General features: G+C 56.3%; 1 protein-coding gene across 1 annotated transcript in view; it reads right to left on the bottom strand.

The window, feature by feature from the left end:
• The window catches only part of LOC106879895 (WD repeat-containing protein 35), a 130,565-nt gene that overhangs the window by 97,596 nt on the left and 14,223 nt on the right, over nucleotides 1-18,746 (bottom strand). Inside the window, exon 9 of the mRNA XM_089358408.1 lies at nucleotides 17,756-17,901. Coding sequence (XP_089214534.1) covers nucleotides 17,756-17,901 — 146 coding nt within the window. The remainder of the gene's footprint in view (nucleotides 1-17,755; nucleotides 17,902-18,746) is intronic.

Raw genomic sequence — 18,746 nt, 5'->3', positions numbered from 1 at the left:
CTCGCTCGAAAAGCCTCATGTGTCACCCGCACAAGAGCCAGTCCGGGGGCACTTCCCACGATCTCGCACGAAAGATATCATGTGTCACCCGCACATGAGCCGGCCCAGGGGCACCGGCAACGATTTCGCTCAAAAGATTTCATGTGTCGCCCGCACACGAGCCAGTACGGGGGCACTGGCATCGATCCCGCTCGAAAGATTTCATGTGTCTCCCGCACATGAGCCAGTCCAGGGGCACTGGCAACGACCCCGCTCGAAAGATTTCATGTGTCTCCCGCATATGAGCCAGTCCATGGGCACTCGCAACGATCCCGCTCGAAAGATTTCATGTGTCACCCGCACACGAGCCAGTCCGGGGGCACTGGCAAACGATCCTGCTCGAAAGATTTCATGTGTCACCCGCCCAAGAGCCAGGCCAGGGGCACTGGCATCGATCCCGCTCGAAAGATTTCATGTGTCTCCCGCACATGAGCCAGTCTGGGGGCACTGGCAAACGATCCCGCTCGAAAGATTTCATGCGTCACCCGCCCAAGAGCCAGTCCAGGGGCACTGGCATCGATCCCGCTCGAAAGATTTCATGTGTCTCCCGAACATGAGCCAGTCCAGGGGCACTGGCAACGATCCCGCTCGAAACATTTCATGTGTCACCCGCACAAGAGCCAGTCCGGGGGCACTGGCATCGATCCCGCTCGAAAGATTTCATGTGTCGCCCGCACATGAGCCAGTCCAGGGGCACTGGCAACGATCCCGCTCGAAAGATATCATGTGTCGCCCGCACATGAGCCAGTCCAGGGGCACTGGCAATGATCCCGCTTGAAAGATTTCATGTGTCGCCCGCACATGAGCCAGTCCAGGGGCACTGGCATCGATCCCGCTCGAAAGATTTCATGTGTCGCCCGCACACGAGCCAGTCCGGGGGCACTGGCAAACAATCCCGCTCGAAAGATTTCATGTGTCACCCGCACAGGAGCCGGCCCAGGGACACCGGCAACGATCTCGCTCGAAAAGCCTCATGTGTCACCCGCACAAGAGCCAGTCCGGGGGCACTTGCCACGATCTCGCACGAAAGATATCATGTGTCACCCGCACATGAGCCAGTCCAGGGGCACTTGCCACGATCTCGCACGAAAGATATCATGTGTCACCCGCACATGATTCAGTCCAGGGGCTCTGGCAACGATCCCGCTCGAAAGATTTCATGTGACGCCCGCACACGAGCCAGTCCGGGGGCACTGGCAAACAATCCCGCTCGAAAGATTTCATGTGTCACCTGCCCAAGAGCCAGTCCAGGGGCACTGGCAACGACCCCGCTCGAAAGATTTCATGTGTCTCCCGCATATGAGCCAGTCCATGGGCACTCGCAACGATCCCGCTCGAAAGATTTCATGTGTCGCCCGCACACGAGCCAGTCCGGGGGCACTGGCAAACGATCCTGCTCGAAAGATTTCATGTGTCACCCGCCCAGAGCCAGGCCAGCGGCACTGGCATCGATCCCGCTCGAAAGATTTCATGTGTCTCCCGCACATGAGCCAGTCCGGGGGCACTGGCAAACGATCCCGCTCGAAAGATTTCATGTGTCACCCGCCCAAGAGCCAGTCCAGGGACACTGGCATTGATCCCGCTCGAAAGATTTCATGTGTCTCCCGAACATGAGCCAGTCCAGGGGCACTGGCAATGATCCCGCTCGTAAGATTTCATGTGTCGCCCGCACATGAGCCAGTCCAGGGGCACTGGCAACGATCCCGCTCGAAAGATTTCATGTGTCGCCCGCACATGAGCCAGTCCAGGGGCACTGGCAACGATCCCGCTCGAAAGATATCATGTGTCGCCCGCACATGAGCCAGTCCGGAGGCACTGGCATCGATCCCGCTCAAAAGATTTCGTGTGTCGCCCGCACACGAGCCAGTCCAGGGGCACTGGCAACGATCCCGCTCGAAAGATTTCATGAGTCGCCCGAACATGAGCCAGCCCAGGGGCACTGGCATCGATCCCGCTCGAAAGATTTCATGTGTCTCCCGAACATGAGCCAGTCCAGGGGCACTGGCAATGATCCCGCTCGAAAGATTTCATGTGTCGCCCGCACATGAGCCAGTCCAGGGGCACTGGCAACGATCCCGCTCGAAACATTTCATGTGTCACCCGCACAAGAGCCAGTCCGGGGGCACTGGCATCGATCCCGCTCGAAAGATTTCACGTGTCGCTCGCACATGAGCCAGTCCGGGGGCACTGGCAACGATCCCGCTCGAAAGATATCATGTGTCGCCCGCACATGAGCCAGTCCGGGGGCACTGGCATCGATCCCGCTCGAAAGATTTCATGTGTCTCCCGAACATGAGCCAGTCCAGGGGCACCGGCAACAATCTCGCTCGAAAAGCCTCATGTGTCACCCGCTCAAGAGCCAGTCCGGGGGCACTTGCCACGATCTCGCACGAAAGATATCATGTGTCGCCCGCACATGAGCCAGTCCAGGGGCTCTGGCAACGATCCCGCTCGAAAGATTTCATGTGTCGCCCGCCCAAGAGCCAGTCCAGGGGCACTGGCATCGATCCCGCTCGAAAGATTTCAGGTGTCTCCCGAACATGAGCCAGTCCAGGGGCACTGGCAACGATCCCGCTCGAAAGATTTCATGTGTCGCCCGCACAGGAGCCGGCCCAGGGGCACCGGCAACGATCTCGCTCAAAAGATTTCATGTGTCGCCCGCACACGAGCCAGTACGGGGGCACTGGCAAACGATCCCGCTCGAAAGATTTCATGTGTCTCCCGCACATGAGCCAGTCCGGGGGCACAGGCAAACGATCCCGCTCGAAAGATTTCATGCGTCACCCGCCCAAGAGCCAGTCCAGGGGCACTGGCATCGATCCCGCTCGAAAGATTTCATGTGTCTCCCGCACAGGAGCCGGCCCAGGGGCACCGGCAACGATCTCGCTCGAAAAGCCTCATGTGTCACCCGCACAAGAGCCAGTCCGGGGGCACTTGCCACGATCTCGCACGAAAGATATCATGTGTCACCCGCACATGAGCCGGCCCAGGGGCACCGGCAACGATTTCGCTCAAAAGATTTCATGTGTCGCCCGCACACGAGCCAGTACGGGGGCACTGGCAAACGATCCCGCTCGAAAGATTTCATGTGTCACCCGCCCAAGAGCCAGTCCAGGGGCACTGGCATCGATCCCGCTCGAAAGATTTCATGTGTCTCCCGCACATGAGCCAGTCCAGGGGCACTGGCAACGACCCCGCTCGAAAGATTTCATGTGTCTCCCGCATATGAGCCAGTCCATGGGCACTCGCAACGATCCCGCTCGAAAGATTTCATGTGTCACCCGCACACGAGCCAGTCCGGGGGCACTGGCAAACGATCCTGCTCGAAAGATTTCATGTGTCACCCGCCCAAGAGCCAGGCCAGGGGCACTGGCATCGATCCCGCTCGAAAGATTTCATGTGTCTCCCGCACATGAGCCAGTCCAGGGGCACTGGCAACGATCCCGCTCGAAACATTTCATGTGTCACCCGTACAAGAGCCAGTCCGGGGGCACTGGCATCGATCCCGCTCGAAAGATTTCATGTGTCGCCCGCACATGAGCCAGTCCAGGGGCACTGGCAACGATCCCGCTCGAAAGATATCATGTGTAGCCCGCACATGAGCCAGTCCAGGGGCACTGGCAACGATCTCGCTCGAAAGAGTTCATGTGTCGCCCGCACATGAGCCAGTCCAGGGGCACTGGCATCGATCCCGCTCGAAAGATTTCATGTGTCGCCCGCACACGAGCCAGTCCGGGGGCACTGGCAAACAATCCCGCTCGAAAGATTTCATGTGTCACCCGCACAGGAGCCGGCCCAGGGGCACCGGCAACGATCTCGCTCGAAAAGCCTCATGTGTCACCCGCACAAGAGCCAGTCCGGGGGCACTTCCCACGATCTCGCACGAAAGATATCATGTGTCACCCGCACATGAGCCGGCCCAGGGGCACCGGCAACGATTTCGCTCAAAAGATTTCATGTGTCGCCCGCACACGAGCCAGTACGGGGGCACTGGCAAACGATCCCGCTCGAAAGATTTCATGTGTCACCCGCCCAAGAGCCAGTCCAGGGGCACTGGCATCGATCCCGCTCGAAAGATTTCATGTGTCTCCCGCACATGAGCCAGTCCAGGGGCACTGGCAACGACCCCGCTCGAAAGATTTCATGTGTCTCCCGCATATGAGCCAGTCCATGGGCACTCGCAACGATCCCGCTCGAAAGATTTCATGTGTCACCCGCACACGAGCCAGTCCGGGGGCACTGGCAAACGATCCTGCTCGAAAGATTTCATGTGTCACCCGCCCAAGAGCCAGGCCAGGGGCACTGGCATCGATCCCGCTCGAAAGATTTCATGTGTCTCCCGCACATGAGCCAGTCCAGGGGCACTGGCAACGATCCCGCTCGAAACATTTCATGTGTCACCCGTACAAGAGCCAGTCCGGGGGCACTGGCATCGATCCCGCTCGAAAGATTTCATGTGTCGCCCGCACATGAGCCAGTCCAGGGGCACTGGCAACGATCCCGCTCGAAAGATATCATGTGTAGCCCGCACATGAGCCAGTCCAGGGGCACTGGCAACGATCTCGCTCGAAAGAGTTCATGTGTCGCCCGCACATGAGCCAGTCCAGGGGCACTGGCATCGATCCCGCTCGAAAGATTTCATGTGTCGCCCGCACACGAGCCAGTCCGGGGGCACTGGCAAACAATCCCGCTCGAAAGATTTCATGTGTCACCCGCACAGGAGCCGGCCCAGGGGCACCGGCAACGATCTCGCTCGAAAAGCCTCATGTGTCACCCGCACAAGAGCCAGTCCGGGGGCACTTCCCACGATCTCGCACGAAAGATATCATGTGTCACCCGCACATGAGCCGGCCCAGGGGCACCGGCAACGATTTCGCTCAAAAGATTTCATGTGTCGCCCGCACACGAGCCAGTACGGGGGCACTGGCATCGATCCCGCTCGAAAGATTTCATGTGTCTCCCGCACATGAGCCAGTCCAGGGGCACTGGCAACGACCCCGCTCGAAAGATTTCATGTGTCTCCCGCATATGAGCCAGTCCATGGGCACTCGCAACGATCCCGCTCGAAAGATTTCATGTGTCACCCGCACACGAGCCAGTCCGGGGGCACTGGCAAACGATCCTGCTCGAAAGATTTCATGTGTCACCCGCCCAAGAGCCAGGCCAGGGGCACTGGCATCGATCCCGCTCGAAAGATTTCATGTGTCTCCCGCACATGAGCCAGTCTGGGGGCACTGGCAAACGATCCCGCTCGAAAGATTTCATGCGTCACCCGCCCAAGAGCCAGTCCAGGGGCACTGGCATCGATCCCGCTCGAAAGATTTCATGTGTCTCCCGAACATGAGCCAGTCCAGGGGCACTGGCAACGATCCCGCTCGAAACATTTCATGTGTCACCCGCACAAGAGCCAGTCCGGGGGCACTGGCATCGATCCCGCTCGAAAGATTTCATGTGTCGCCCGCACATGAGCCAGTCCAGGGGCACTGGCAACGATCCCGCTCGAAAGATATCATGTGTCGCCCGCACATGAGCCAGTCCAGGGGCACTGGCAATGATCCCGCTTGAAAGATTTCATGTGTCGCCCGCACATGAGCCAGTCCAGGGGCACTGGCATCGATCCCGCTCGAAAGATTTCATGTGTCGCCCGCACACGAGCCAGTCCGGGGGCACTGGCAAACAATCCCGCTCGAAAGATTTCATGTGTCACCCGCACAGGAGCCGGCCCAGGGACACCGGCAACGATCTCGCTCGAAAAGCCTCATGTGTCACCCGCACAAGAGCCAGTCCGGGGGCACTTGCCACGATCTCGCACGAAAGATATCATGTGTCACCCGCACATGAGCCAGTCCAGGGGCACTTGCCACGATCTCGCACGAAAGATATCATGTGTCACCCGCACATGATTCAGTCCAGGGGCTCTGGCAACGATCCCGCTCGAAAGATTTCATGTGACGCCCGCACACGAGCCAGTCCGGGGGCACTGGCAAACAATCCCGCTCGAAAGATTTCATGTGTCACCTGCCCAAGAGCCAGTCCAGGGGCACTGGCAACGACCCCGCTCGAAAGATTTCATGTGTCTCCCGCATATGAGCCAGTCCATGGGCACTCGCAACGATCCCGCTCGAAAGATTTCATGTGTCACCCGCACACGAGCCAGTCCGGGGGCACTGGCAAACGATCCTGCTCGAAAGATTTCATGTGTCACCCGCCCAAGAGCCAGGCCAGGGGCACTGGCATCGATCCCGCTCGAAAGATTTCATGTGTCTCCCGCACATGAGCCAGTCCGGGGGTACTGGCAATGATCCCGCTCGAAAGATTTCATGTGTCGCCCGCACATGAGCCAGTCCAGGGGCACTGGCAACGATCCCGCTCGAAACATTTCATGTGTCACCCGCACAAGAGCCAGTCCGGGGGCACTGGCATCGATCCCGCTCGAAAGATTTCATGTGTCGCCCGCACATGAGCCAGTCCAGGGGCACTGGCAACGATCCCGCTCGAAAGATATCATGTGTAGCCCGCACATAAGCCAGTCCAGGGGCACTGGCAACGATCTCGCTCGAAAGATTTCATGTGTCGCCCGCACATGAGCCAGTCCAGGGGCACTGGCATCGATCCCGCTCGAAAGATTTCATGTGTCGCCCGCACACGAGCCAGTCCGGGGGCACTGGCAAACAATCCCGCTCGAAAGATTTTATGTGTCACCTGCCCAAGAGCCAGTCCAGGGGCACTGGCAACGACCCCTCTCGAAAGATTTCATGTGTCACCCGCACAGGAGCCGGCCCAGGGGCACCGGCAACGATCTCGCTCGAAAAGCCTCATGTGTCACCCGCACAAGAGCCAGTCCGGGGGCACTTGCCACGATCTCGCACGAAAGATATCATGTGTCACCCGCACATGAGCCGGCCCAGGGGCACCGGCAACGATTTCGCTCAAAAGATTTCATGTGTCACCCGCACACGAGCCAGTCCGGGGGCACTGGCAAACGATCCTGCTCGAAAGATTTCATGTGTCACCCGCCCAAGAGCCAGGCCAGGGGCACTGGCATCGATCCCGCTCGAAAGATTTCATGTGTCTCCCGCACATGAGCCAGTCTGGGGGCACTGGCAAACGATCCCGCTCGAAAGATTTCATGCGTCACCCGCCCAAGAGCCAGTCCAGGGGCACTGGCATCGATCCCGCTCGAAAGATTTCATGTGTCTCCCGAACATGAGCCAGTCCAGGGGCACTGGCAACGATCCCGCTCGAAACATTTCATGTGTCACCCGCACAAGAGCCAGTCCGGGGGCACTGGCATCGATCCCGCTCGAAAGATTTCATGTGTCGCCCGCACATGAGCCAGTCCAGGGGCACTGGCAACGATCCCGCTCGAAAGATATCATGTGTCGCCCGCACATGAGCCAGTCCAGGGGCACTGGCAACGATCCCGCTTGAAAGATTTCATGTGTCGCCCGCACATGAGCCAGTCCAGGGGCACTGGCATCGATCCCGCTGGAAAGATTTCATGTGTCGCCCGCACACGAGCCAGTCCGGGGGCACTGGCAAACAATCCCGCTCGAAAGATTTCATGTGTCACCCGCACAGGAGCCGGCCCAGGGACACCGGCAACGATCTCGCTCGAAAAGCCTCATGTGTCACCCGCACAAGAGCCAGTCCGGGGGCACTTGCCACGATCTCGCACGAAAGATATCATGTGTCACCCGCACATGAGCCAGTCCAGGGGCACTTGCCACGATCTCGCACGAAAGATATCATGTGTCACCCGCACATGATTCAGTCCAGGGGCTCTGGCAACGATCCCGCTCGAAAGATTTCATGTGACGCCCGCACACGAGCCAGTCCGGGGGCACTGGCAAACAATCCCGCTCGAAAGATTTCATGTGTCACCTGCCCAAGAGCCAGTCCAGGGGCACTGGCAACGACCCCGCTCGAAAGATTTCATGTGTCTCCCGCATATGAGCCAGTCCATGGGCACTCGCAACGATCCCGCTCGAAAGATTTCATGTGTCACCCGCACACGAGCCAGTCCGGGGGCACTGGCAAACGATCCTGCTCGAAAGATTTCATGTGTCACCCGCCCAAGAGCCAGGCCAGGGGCACTGGCATCGATCCCGCTCGAAAGATTTCATGTGTCTCCCGCACATGAGCCAGTCCGGGGGTACTGGCAATGATCCCGCTCGAAAGATTTCATGTGTCGCCCGCACATGAGCCAGTCCAGGGGCACTGGCAACGATCCCGCTCGAAACACTTCATGTGTCACCCGCACAAGAGCCAGTCCGGGGGCACTGGCATCGATCCCGCTCGAAAGATTTCATGTGTCGCCCGCACATGAGCCAGTCCAGGGGCACTGGCAACGATCCCGCTCGAAAGATATCATGTGTAGCCCGCACATGAGCCAGTCCAGGGGCACTGGCAACGATCTCGCTCGAAAGATTTCATGTGTCGCCCGCACATGAGCCAGTCCAGGGGCACTGGCATCGATCCCGCTCGAAAGATTTCATGTGTCGCCCGCACACGAGCCAGTCCGGGGGCACTGGCAAACAATCCCGCTCGAAAGATTTTATGTGTCACCTGCCCAAGAGCCAGTCCAGGGGCACTGGCAACGACCCCTCTCGAAAGATTTCATGTGTCACCCGCACAGGAGCCGGCCCAGGGGCACCGGCAACGATCTCGCTCGAAAAGCCTCATGTGTCACCCGCACAAGAGCCAGTCCGGGGGCACTTGCCACGATCTCGCACGAAAGATATCATGTGTCACCCGCACATGAGCCGGCCCAGGGGCACCGGCAACGATTTCGCTCAAAAGATTTCATGTGTCGCCCGCACACGAGCCAGTACGGGGGCACTGGCAAACGATCCCGCTCGAAAGATTTCATGTGTCACCCGCCCAAGAGCCAGTCCAGGGGCACTGGCATCGATCCCGCTCGAAAGATTTCATGTGTCTCCCGCACATGAGCCAGTCCAGGGGCACTGGCAACGACCCCGCTCGAAAGATTTCATGTGTCTCCCGCATATGAGCCAGTCCATGGGCACTCGCAACGATCCCGCTCGAAAGATTTCATGTGTCACCCGCACACGAGCCAGTCTGGGGGCACTGGCAAACGATCCTGCTCGAAAGATTTCATGTGTCACCCGCCCAAGAGCCAGTCCAGGGGCACTGGCATCGATCCCGCTCGAAAGATTTCATGTGTCTCCCGCACATGAGCCAGTCTGGGGGCACTGGCAAACGATCCCGCTCGAAAGATTTCATGCGTCACCCGCCCAAGAGCCAGTCCAGGGGCACTGGCATCGATCCCGCTCGAAAGATTTCATGTGTCTCCCGAACATGAGCCAGTCCAGGGGCACTTGCAACGATCCCGCTCGAAACATTTCATGTGTCACCTGCCCAAGAGCCAGTCCACGGGCACTGGCAACGACCCCGCTCGAAAGATTTCATGTGTCTCCCGCATATGAGCCAGTCCATGGGCACTCGCAACGATCCCGCTCGAAAGATTTCATGTGTCACCCGCCCAAGAGCCAGGCCAGGGGCACTGGCATCGATCCCGCTCGAAAGATTTCATGTGTCTCCCGTACATGAGCCAGTCCGGGGGTACTGGCAATGATCCCGCTCGAAAGATTTCATGTGTCGCCCGCACATGAGCCAGTCCAGGGGCACTGGCAACGATCCCGCTCGAAACATTTCATGTGTCACCCGCACAAGAGTCAGTCCGGGGGCACTGGCATCGATCCCGCTCGAAAGATTTCATGTGTCGCCCGCACATGAGCCAGTCCAGGGGCACTGGCAACGATCCCGCTCGAAAGATATCATGTGTCGCCCGCACATGAGCCAGTCCAGGGGCACTGGCAACGATCCCGCTTGAAAGATTTCATGTGTCGCCCGCACATGAGCCAGTCCAGGGGCACTGGCATCGATCCCGCTCGAAAGATTTCATGTGTCGCCCGCACACGAGCCAGTCCGGGGGCACTGGCAAACAATCCCGCTCGAAAGATTTCATGTGTCACCCGCACAGGAGCCGGCCCAGGGGTACCGGCAACGATCTCGCTCGAAAAGCCTCATGTGTCACCCGCACAAGAGCCAGTCCGGGGGCACTTGCCACGATCTCGCACGAAAGATATCATGTGTCACCCGCACATGAGCCAGTCCAGGGGCACTTGCCACGATCTCGCACGAAAGATATCATGTGTCACCCGCACATGAGCCAGTCCAGGGGCTCTGGCAACGATCCCGCTCGAAAGATTTCATGTGACGCCCGCACACGAGCCAGTCCGGGGGCACTGGCAAACAATCCCGCTCGAAAGATTTCATGTGTCACCTGCCCAAGAGCCAGTCCAGGGGCACTGGCAACGACCCCGCTCGAAAGATTTCATGTGTCTCCCGCATATGAGCCAGTCCATGGGCACTCGCAACGATCCCGCACGAAAGATATCATGTGTCACCCGCCCAAGAGCCAGGCCAGGGGCACTGGCATCGATCCCGCTCGAAAGATTTCATGTGTCTCCCGCACATGAGCCAGTCCGGGGGTACTGGCAATGATCCCGCTCGAAAGATTTCATGTGTCGCCCGCACATGAGCCAGTCCAGGGGCACTGGCAACGATCCCGCTCGAAACATTTCATGTGTCACCCGCACAAGAGCCAGTCCGGGGGCACTGGCATCGATCCCGCTCGAAAGATTTCATGTGTCGCCCGCACATGAGCCAGTCCAGGGGCACTGGCAACGATCCCGCTCGAAAGATATCATGTGTCGCCCGCACATGAGCCAGTCCAGGGGCACTGGCAATGATCCCGCTCGAAAGATTTCATGTGTCGCCCGCACATGAGCCAGTCCAGGGGCACTGGCATCGATCCCACTCGAAAGATTTCATGTGTCGCCCGCACACGAGCCAGTCCGGGGGCACTGGCAAACAATCCCGCTCGAAAGATTTCATGTGTCACCCGCACAGGAGCCGGCCCAGGGGCACCGGCAACGATCTCGCTCGAAAAGCCTCATGTGTCACCCGCACAAGAGCCAGTCCGGGGGCACTTGCCACGATCTCGCACGAAAGATATCATGTGTCACCCGCACATGAGCCAGTCCAGGGGCTCTGGCAACGATCCCGCTCGAAAGATTTCATGTGACGCCCGCACACGAGCCAGTCCAGGGGCACTGGCATCGATCCCGCTCGAAAGATTTCATGTGTCTCCCGCACATGAGCCAGTCCAGGGGCACTGGCAACGATTCCGCTCGAAAGATTTCATGTGTCGCCCGCACACGAGCCAGTCCGGGGGCACTGGCAAACGATCCCGCTCGAAAGATTTCATGTGTCGCCCGCACATGAGCTAGTCCAGGGGCACTGGCATCGATCCCGCTCGAAAGATTTCATGTGTCTCCCGCACATGAGCCAGTCCAGGGGCACTGGCAACGATCCCTTTTGAAAGATATCACGTGTTGCCCGCACATGAGCCAGTCCAGGGGCACTGGCAACGATCCCGCTCAAAATATTTCATGTGTCACCGGCACATGAGCCAGTCCAGGGGCACTGGCATCGATCCCTTTTGAAAGATATCACGTGTTGCCCGCACATGAGCCAGTCCAGGGGCACTGGCAACGATCCCGCTCAAAATATTTCATGTGTCACCGGCACATGAGCCAGTCCAGGGGCACCGGCAACGATCTCGCTCGAAAAACCTCATGTGTCACCCGCACAAGAGCCAGTCCAGGGGCACTGGCATTGATCGCGCTTGAAAGATTTCATGTGTCTCCCGCACAAGAGCCAGTCCGGGGGCACATGCAACGATCCCGCTCGAAAGATTTCATGTGTCGCCCGCACATGAGCCAGTCCGGGGGCACCGGCGACGATCTCGCTCGAAAGATTTCATGTGTCGCCCGCACATGAGCCAGTCCAGGGGCACTGGCATCGATCTCGCTCGAAAGATCTCATGTATCGCCCACACACGAGCCAGTCCAGGGGCACTGGCATCGATCCCGCTCGAAAGATTTCATGTGTCTCCCGCATATGAGCCAGTCCATGGGCACTCGCAACGATCCCGCTCGAAAGATTTCATGTGTCACCTGCACACGAGCCAGTCCGGGGGCACTGGCAAACGATCCTGCTCGAAAGATTTCATGTGTCACCCGCCCAAGAGCCAGGCCAGGGGCACTGGCATCGATCCCGCTCGAAAGATTTCATGTGTCTCCCGCACATGAGCCAGTCCGGGGGTACTGGCAACGATCCCGCTCGAAAGATATCATGTGTCGCCCGCACATGAGCCAGTCCAGGGGCACTGGCAACGATCCCGCTCGAAAGATATCATGTGTCGCCCGCACATGAGCCAGTCCAGGGGCACTGGCAACGATCCCGCTTGAAAGATTTCATGTGTCGCCCGCACACGAGCCAGTCCGGGGGCACTGGCAAACAATCCCGCTCGAAAGATTTCATGTGTCGCCCGCACACGAGCCAGTCCGGGGGCACTGGCAAACAATCCCGCTCGAAAGATTTCATGTGTCACCCGCACAGGAGCCGGCCCAGGGGTACCGGCAACGATCTCGCTCGAAAAGCCTCATGTGTCACCCGCACAAGAGCCAGTCCGGGGGCACTTGCCACGATCTCGCACGAAAGATATCATGTGTCACCCGCACATGAGCCAGTCCAGGGGCACTTGCCACGATCTCGCACGAAAGATATCATGTGTCACCCGCACATGAGCCAGTCCAGGGGCTCTGGTAACGATCCCGCTCGAAAGATTTCATGTGACGCCCGCACACGAGCCAGTCCGGGGGCACTGGCAAACAATCCCGCTCGAAAGATTTCATGTGTCACCTGCCCAAGAGCCAGTCCAGGGGCACTGGCAACGACCCCGCTCGAAAGATTTCATGTGTCTCCCGCATATGAGCCAGTCCATGGGCACTCGCAACGATCCCGCTCGAAAGATTTCATGTGTCACCTGCACACGAGCTAGTCCGGGGGCACTGGCAAACGATCCTGCTCGAAAGATTTCATGTGTCACCCGCCCAAGAGCCAGGCCAGGGGCACTGGCATCGATCCCGCTCGAAAGATTTCATGTGTCTCCCGCACATGAGCCAGTCCGGGGGTACTGGCAATGATCCCGCTCGAAAGATTTCATGTGTCGCCCGCACATGAGCCAGTCCAGGGGCACTGGCAACGATCCCGCTCGAAACATTTCATGTGTCACCCGCACAAGAGCCAGTCCGGGGGCACTGGCATCGATCCCGCTCGAAAGATTTCATGTGTCGCCCGCACATGAACCAGTCCAGGGGCACTGGCAACGATCCCGCTCGAAAGATATCATGTGTCGCCCGCACATGAGCCAGTCCAGGGGCACTGGCAATGATCCCGCTCGAAAGATTTCATGTGTCGCCCGCACATGAGCCAGTCCAGGGGCACTGGCATCGATCCCAGTCGAAAGATTTCATGTGTCGCCCGCACACGAGCCAGTCCGGGGGCACTGGCAAACAATCCCGCTCGAAAGATTTCATGTGTCACCCGCACAGGAGCCGGCCCAGGGGCACCGGCAACGATCTCGCTCGAAAAGCCTCATGTGTCACCCGCACAAGAGCCAGTCCGGGGGCACTTGCCACGATCTCGCACGAAAGATATCATGTGTCACCCGCACATGAGCCAGTCCAGGGGCACTTGCCACGATCTCGCACGAAAGATATCATGTGTCACCCGCACATGAGCCAGTCCAGGGGCTCTGGTAACGATCCCGCTCGAAAGATTTCATGTGACGCCCGCACACGAGCCAGTCCGGGGGCACTGGCAAACAATCCCGCTCGAAAGATTTCATGTGTCACCTGCCCAAGAGCCAGTCCAGGGGCACTGGCAACGACCCCGCTCGAAAGATTTCATGTGTCTCCCGCATATGAGCCAGTCCATGGGCACTCGCAACGATCCCGCTCGAAAGATTTCATGTGTCACCTGCACACGAGCCAGTCCGGGGGCACTGGCAAACGATCCTGCTCGAAAGATTTCATGTGTCACCCGCCCAAGAGCCAGGCCAGGGGCACTGGCATCGATCCCGCTCGAAAGATTTCATGTGTCTCCCGCACATGAGCCAGTCCGGGGGTACTGGCAATGATCCCGCTCGAAAGATTTCATGTGTCGCCCGCACATGAGCCAGTCCAGGGGCACTGGCAACGATCCCGCTCGAAACATTTCATGTGTAACCCGCACAAGAGCCAGTCCGGGGGCACTGGCATCGATCCCGCTCGAAAGATTTCATGTGTCGCCCGCACATGAGCCAGTCCAGGGGCACTGGCAACGATCCCGCTCGAAAGATATCATGTGTCGCCCGCACATGAGCCAGTTCAGGGGCACTGGCATCGATCCCAGTCGAAAGATTTCATGTGTCGCCCGCACACGAGCCAGTCCGGGGGCACTGGCAAACAATCCCGCTCGAAAGATTTCATGTGTCACCCGCACAGGAGCCGGCCCAGGGGCACCGGCAACGATCTCGCTCGAAAAGCCTCATGTGTCACCCGCACAAGAGCCAGTCCGGGGGCACCGGCGACGATCTCGCTCGAAAGATTTCATGTGTCGCCCGCACATGAGCCAGTCCAGGGGCACTGGCATCGATCTCGCTCGAAAGATTTCATGTGTCGCCTACACATGAGCCAGTCCAGGGGCACTGGCAACGATCTCGCTCGAAAGATTTCATGTGTCGCCCGCACAGGAGCCGGCCCAGGGGCACCGGCAATGATCTCGCTCAAAAGATTTCATGTGTCGCCCGCACACGAGCCAGTCCGGGGGCACTGGCAAACAATCCCGCTCGAAAGATTTCATGTGTCTCCCGAACATGAGCCAGTCCAGGGGCACTGGCAACGACCCCGCTCGAAAGATTTCATGTGTCTCCCGCACATGAGCCAGTCCAGGGGCACTGGCAATGATCCCGCTCGAAAGATTTCATGTGTCGCCCGCACACGAGCCAGTCCGGGGGCACTGGCAACGATCCCTTTTGAAAGATATCACGTGTTGCCCGCACATGAGCCAGTCCAGGGGCACTAGCAACGATCCCGCTCAAAATATTTCGTGTGTCACCGGCACATGAGCCAGTCCAGGGGCACCAGCAACGATCTCGCTCAAAAAAACCTCATGTGTCACCCGCACAAGAGCCAGTCCAGGGGCACTGGCATTGATCCCGCTCGAAAGATTTCATGTGTCGCCTGCACATGAGCCAGTCCGGGGGCACCGGCGACGATCTCTCTCGAAAGATTTCATGTGTCGCCCGCACATGAGCCAGTCCAGGCCACTGGCAACGATCCCGCTCGAAAGATTTCATGTGTCGCCCGCACATGAGCCAGTCCAGGCCACTGGCAACGATCCCGCTCAAAATATTTCATGTGTCACCCGCACATGAGCCAGTCCATGGGCACCGGCAACGATCTCGCTCGAAAAACCTCATGTGTCACCCGCACAAGAGCCAGTCCAGGGGCACTGGCAACGATCCCGCTCGTAAGATTTCATGAGTCGCCCGCACATGAGCCAGTCCAGGGGCACTGGCAACGATCTCGCTCGAAAATCCCATGACGGCCCCGCACAAAGCCAGTTCAGGGGCACGGCAACAATCTATTTCTATTTCACTTGCCTCAACAGGTCTTCGCAAGTGGGGTTTAGTGTCCAATTTTAATTTAACTCGATTTCGATTTCGATTTCACTTGCCTCAACAGGTCTTCACAAGTGGAATTTAGTGTCCAATGAAGGAAGGAAGGTACGCATAAGTGGACTGGCTGGGCCTTAGATTTAGGTCTCACTTGGCTTGCCGGGTCTTCTCGCGCACAGCATATTTCCAAAGGTCTCGGTTAGAAGTCATCGCCTCGGTGAGGCCCAATGTTTGAAGGTCGTGCCTTACCTCCTCATCCCAGGTCTTCCTGGGCCTACCTCTTCCACAGGTTCCCTCAACTGTTAAAGTGTGGCACTTTTTCACACAGCTATCCTACATGACCATACCAGCGCAGTCGTCTCTCTTGCACACTACAACTTTTGCTTCATAAGTTCAACTTTTCTCTCAAGGTACTGACACTCTGTCTAGTATGCACACTGACATTACACATCCATCGGAGCATACTGGCTTCATTCCTTGTGAGCCTACGCATGTCCTCAGCAGTCACGGCCCATGTTTCACTGCCATGAAGCATGGCTGTTCGTACACATGCGTCATACAATCTGCCTTTTACTCTGAGAGAGAGACCCTTTGTCGCCAGCAGAGGTAAGAGCTCTCTGAACTTTGCCCAGGCTATTCTAATTCTAGCAGCTACGCTTTCAGTGCACCCACCTCCACTGCTAATTTGGTCACCAAGATAGCGGAAGCTATCAACCACTTCTAGTTTTTCTCCCTGGAGTGTTGCAGAAGTTGTTTTCTGCACATTTCCAGTATTTATAGCTCCAGAACATCTGCTGCAAACAAAAACTAACTTCCTAGTTAACCTTCCTTTGATATTGCTGCACCTTTTATGTGTCCATAGCTTGCACTGGGTGCATCTTATAGAGTTACTTCCCACTCCTTTTCTACAGATCGAGCAGGGCCATCTACCTGAAGGGGTTTGTGTTTTGTCTGCCTTCCTAGTTATGAGGACTTTGGTTTTAGCTAAGTTGACTCTAAGGCCCTTCGATTCTAGTCCTTGCTTCCATACCTGAAACTTCTCCTCTAATTGTGATAGTGACTAAGCAATTAGTGCAAGGTCATCAGCATAGAGGAGCTCCCGGGGGCATCCTGTCTTGAATTCCTCTGTTATAGCCTGGAGAACTATGATAAATAGAAGGGGGCTGAGGACAGAACCTTGGTGGACCCCTACCTCCACCTGGAATTCTTCACTGTACTCTCTGCCAATCCTCACCTTACTGACAGAGTTTCTGTACATGGCTCGCACAGCTCTCACTAACCATTCTTCTATCCCTAGTTTCCTCATTGACCACCAGATGAGAGATCTGGGGACACTATCAAAGGCTTTCTCCATATCAACGAAAGCCAGGAACAGAGGTTTATCCTTGGCTAGGTATTTCTCCTGAAGCTGTCTTACCAGAAATATAGCATCAGTGGTGCTTTTCCCAGGCACAAACCCAAACTGCATCTCATCTAAGCTGACTCGCTCCCTAAGCAGTTGAGCTATGACCCTCTCCGTGACTTTCATTACCTGATCTAAAAGCTTGATACCTCTGTGATTATTAGTATCTAAAGCGTCACCTTTACCTTTGTAGCAGTTGATTATGGTGCTGCTACACCAGTCATTAGGTATGACTCCTTCGTGTATCACCTGGTTCATAATACGGGTGACTAGGCTATATATATATATATATATATATTTATCGTGATGGCACCTGTGCCCAGCGTCACCTTCTTGGCACTTGTGCTGGTGGCACGTGTAAAGACTTTCGAGCGAAATCGTTGCCAGTGCTGCTGGACTGGCTCCTGTGCAGGTGGCACGTAAAATACACCATTTTGAGCGTGGCTGTTGCCTGTACTGCTTGACTGGCCTTCGTGTCGGTGGCACGTAAAAGCACCCACTACACTCTCGGAGTGGTTGGCGTTAGGAAGGGCATCCAGCTGTAGAAACTCTGCCAAATCAGATTGGAGCCTGGTGTAGCCATCTGGTTCACCAGTCCTCAGTCAAATCGTCCAACCCATGCTAGCATGGAAAGCGGATGTTAAACGATGATGATGATATATATATATATCTACACACATCTGCTACAAGTATATTAGTATAAGAGAAATACAACTCACGTCACCTGATTGGGAATAAAAATTAATGAAATTTGGATCCTGGTCACTCTCTGATGAGTTATATTTTCCTCCAACTGCTATCACAGATCCCTGAGGGTTCCAAGAAACATCTTCTATATACATTTCAGTTTCTATGATTACAGGATCTAGAATATTCAGAAACATGTCAAAATAAGTCTTTATCAAAATTTAAAAAAACAGCTTTGGACTCGATTATGGAGATCAAAATATGTTAAAATGTTTCTAGGATCCAGCTCACAACAAGAATAAGTTTCCTGATCTCGTTCCTCTTTCTGCAGTTTATTCCAAAGAACCACAGCCATTGAAGAGTGACATATCCCATGTTTCATACAACATTTTCAGTCATTTTGTTAGCTTTCTCTTCAGATGGAATGATGAAATTAAACAGGCAAGGTCAGCCCACGTTTCTCTGTAAGGAGCATAGGACTGTTTTCCTGGTTTCTCTGGCATATATATATATATATATATATTCCACCCTGGACAGGATGCTGGTCCATTGCAGGATTACTCATTTTTACCAGCTCAATGGAGTGGAGTAACATGAAATGAAGTGTTTTACTCAAGAACACAAAGCATCGCAGGTCCAGGAACCACAATCTTACAATCATGTGTCCAACACCCTAACCACAAAGCCATGCACTTGCACTTGGAGTTAGGTAGACCCATGCAATCTCTAAATGAAATTTAACAGTTCCAATGTAATAGAGATGACATATGATTAATAGAGAGGACACATGACCACCCATTACTTCACACACTGACCATCTCTCTTTTGGTTCTCCTTCTTCACCTCACATCTCATTTGCACATCTTTCATTAATTACAATCACTTCTTTATCTACTTTGTATCCTCCACCATATAACTTATTCATTTCTCTTTAACTTCATCACTCATCAATTAAACACAACATGCCATTACTCATTTATTGTTTGCATGCATCTCTTTGGGATCATAAACCATTATGAAGAA

Source organism: Octopus bimaculoides, chromosome 10 (assembly GCF_046866305.1).
Source record: "Octopus bimaculoides isolate indiv1 chromosome 10, ASM4686630v1, whole genome shotgun sequence".
Lineage (NCBI taxonomy): Eukaryota > Metazoa > Mollusca > Cephalopoda > Octopoda > Octopodidae > Octopus > Octopus bimaculoides.
This window is presented reverse-complemented; position numbering and strand designations above follow the sequence as displayed.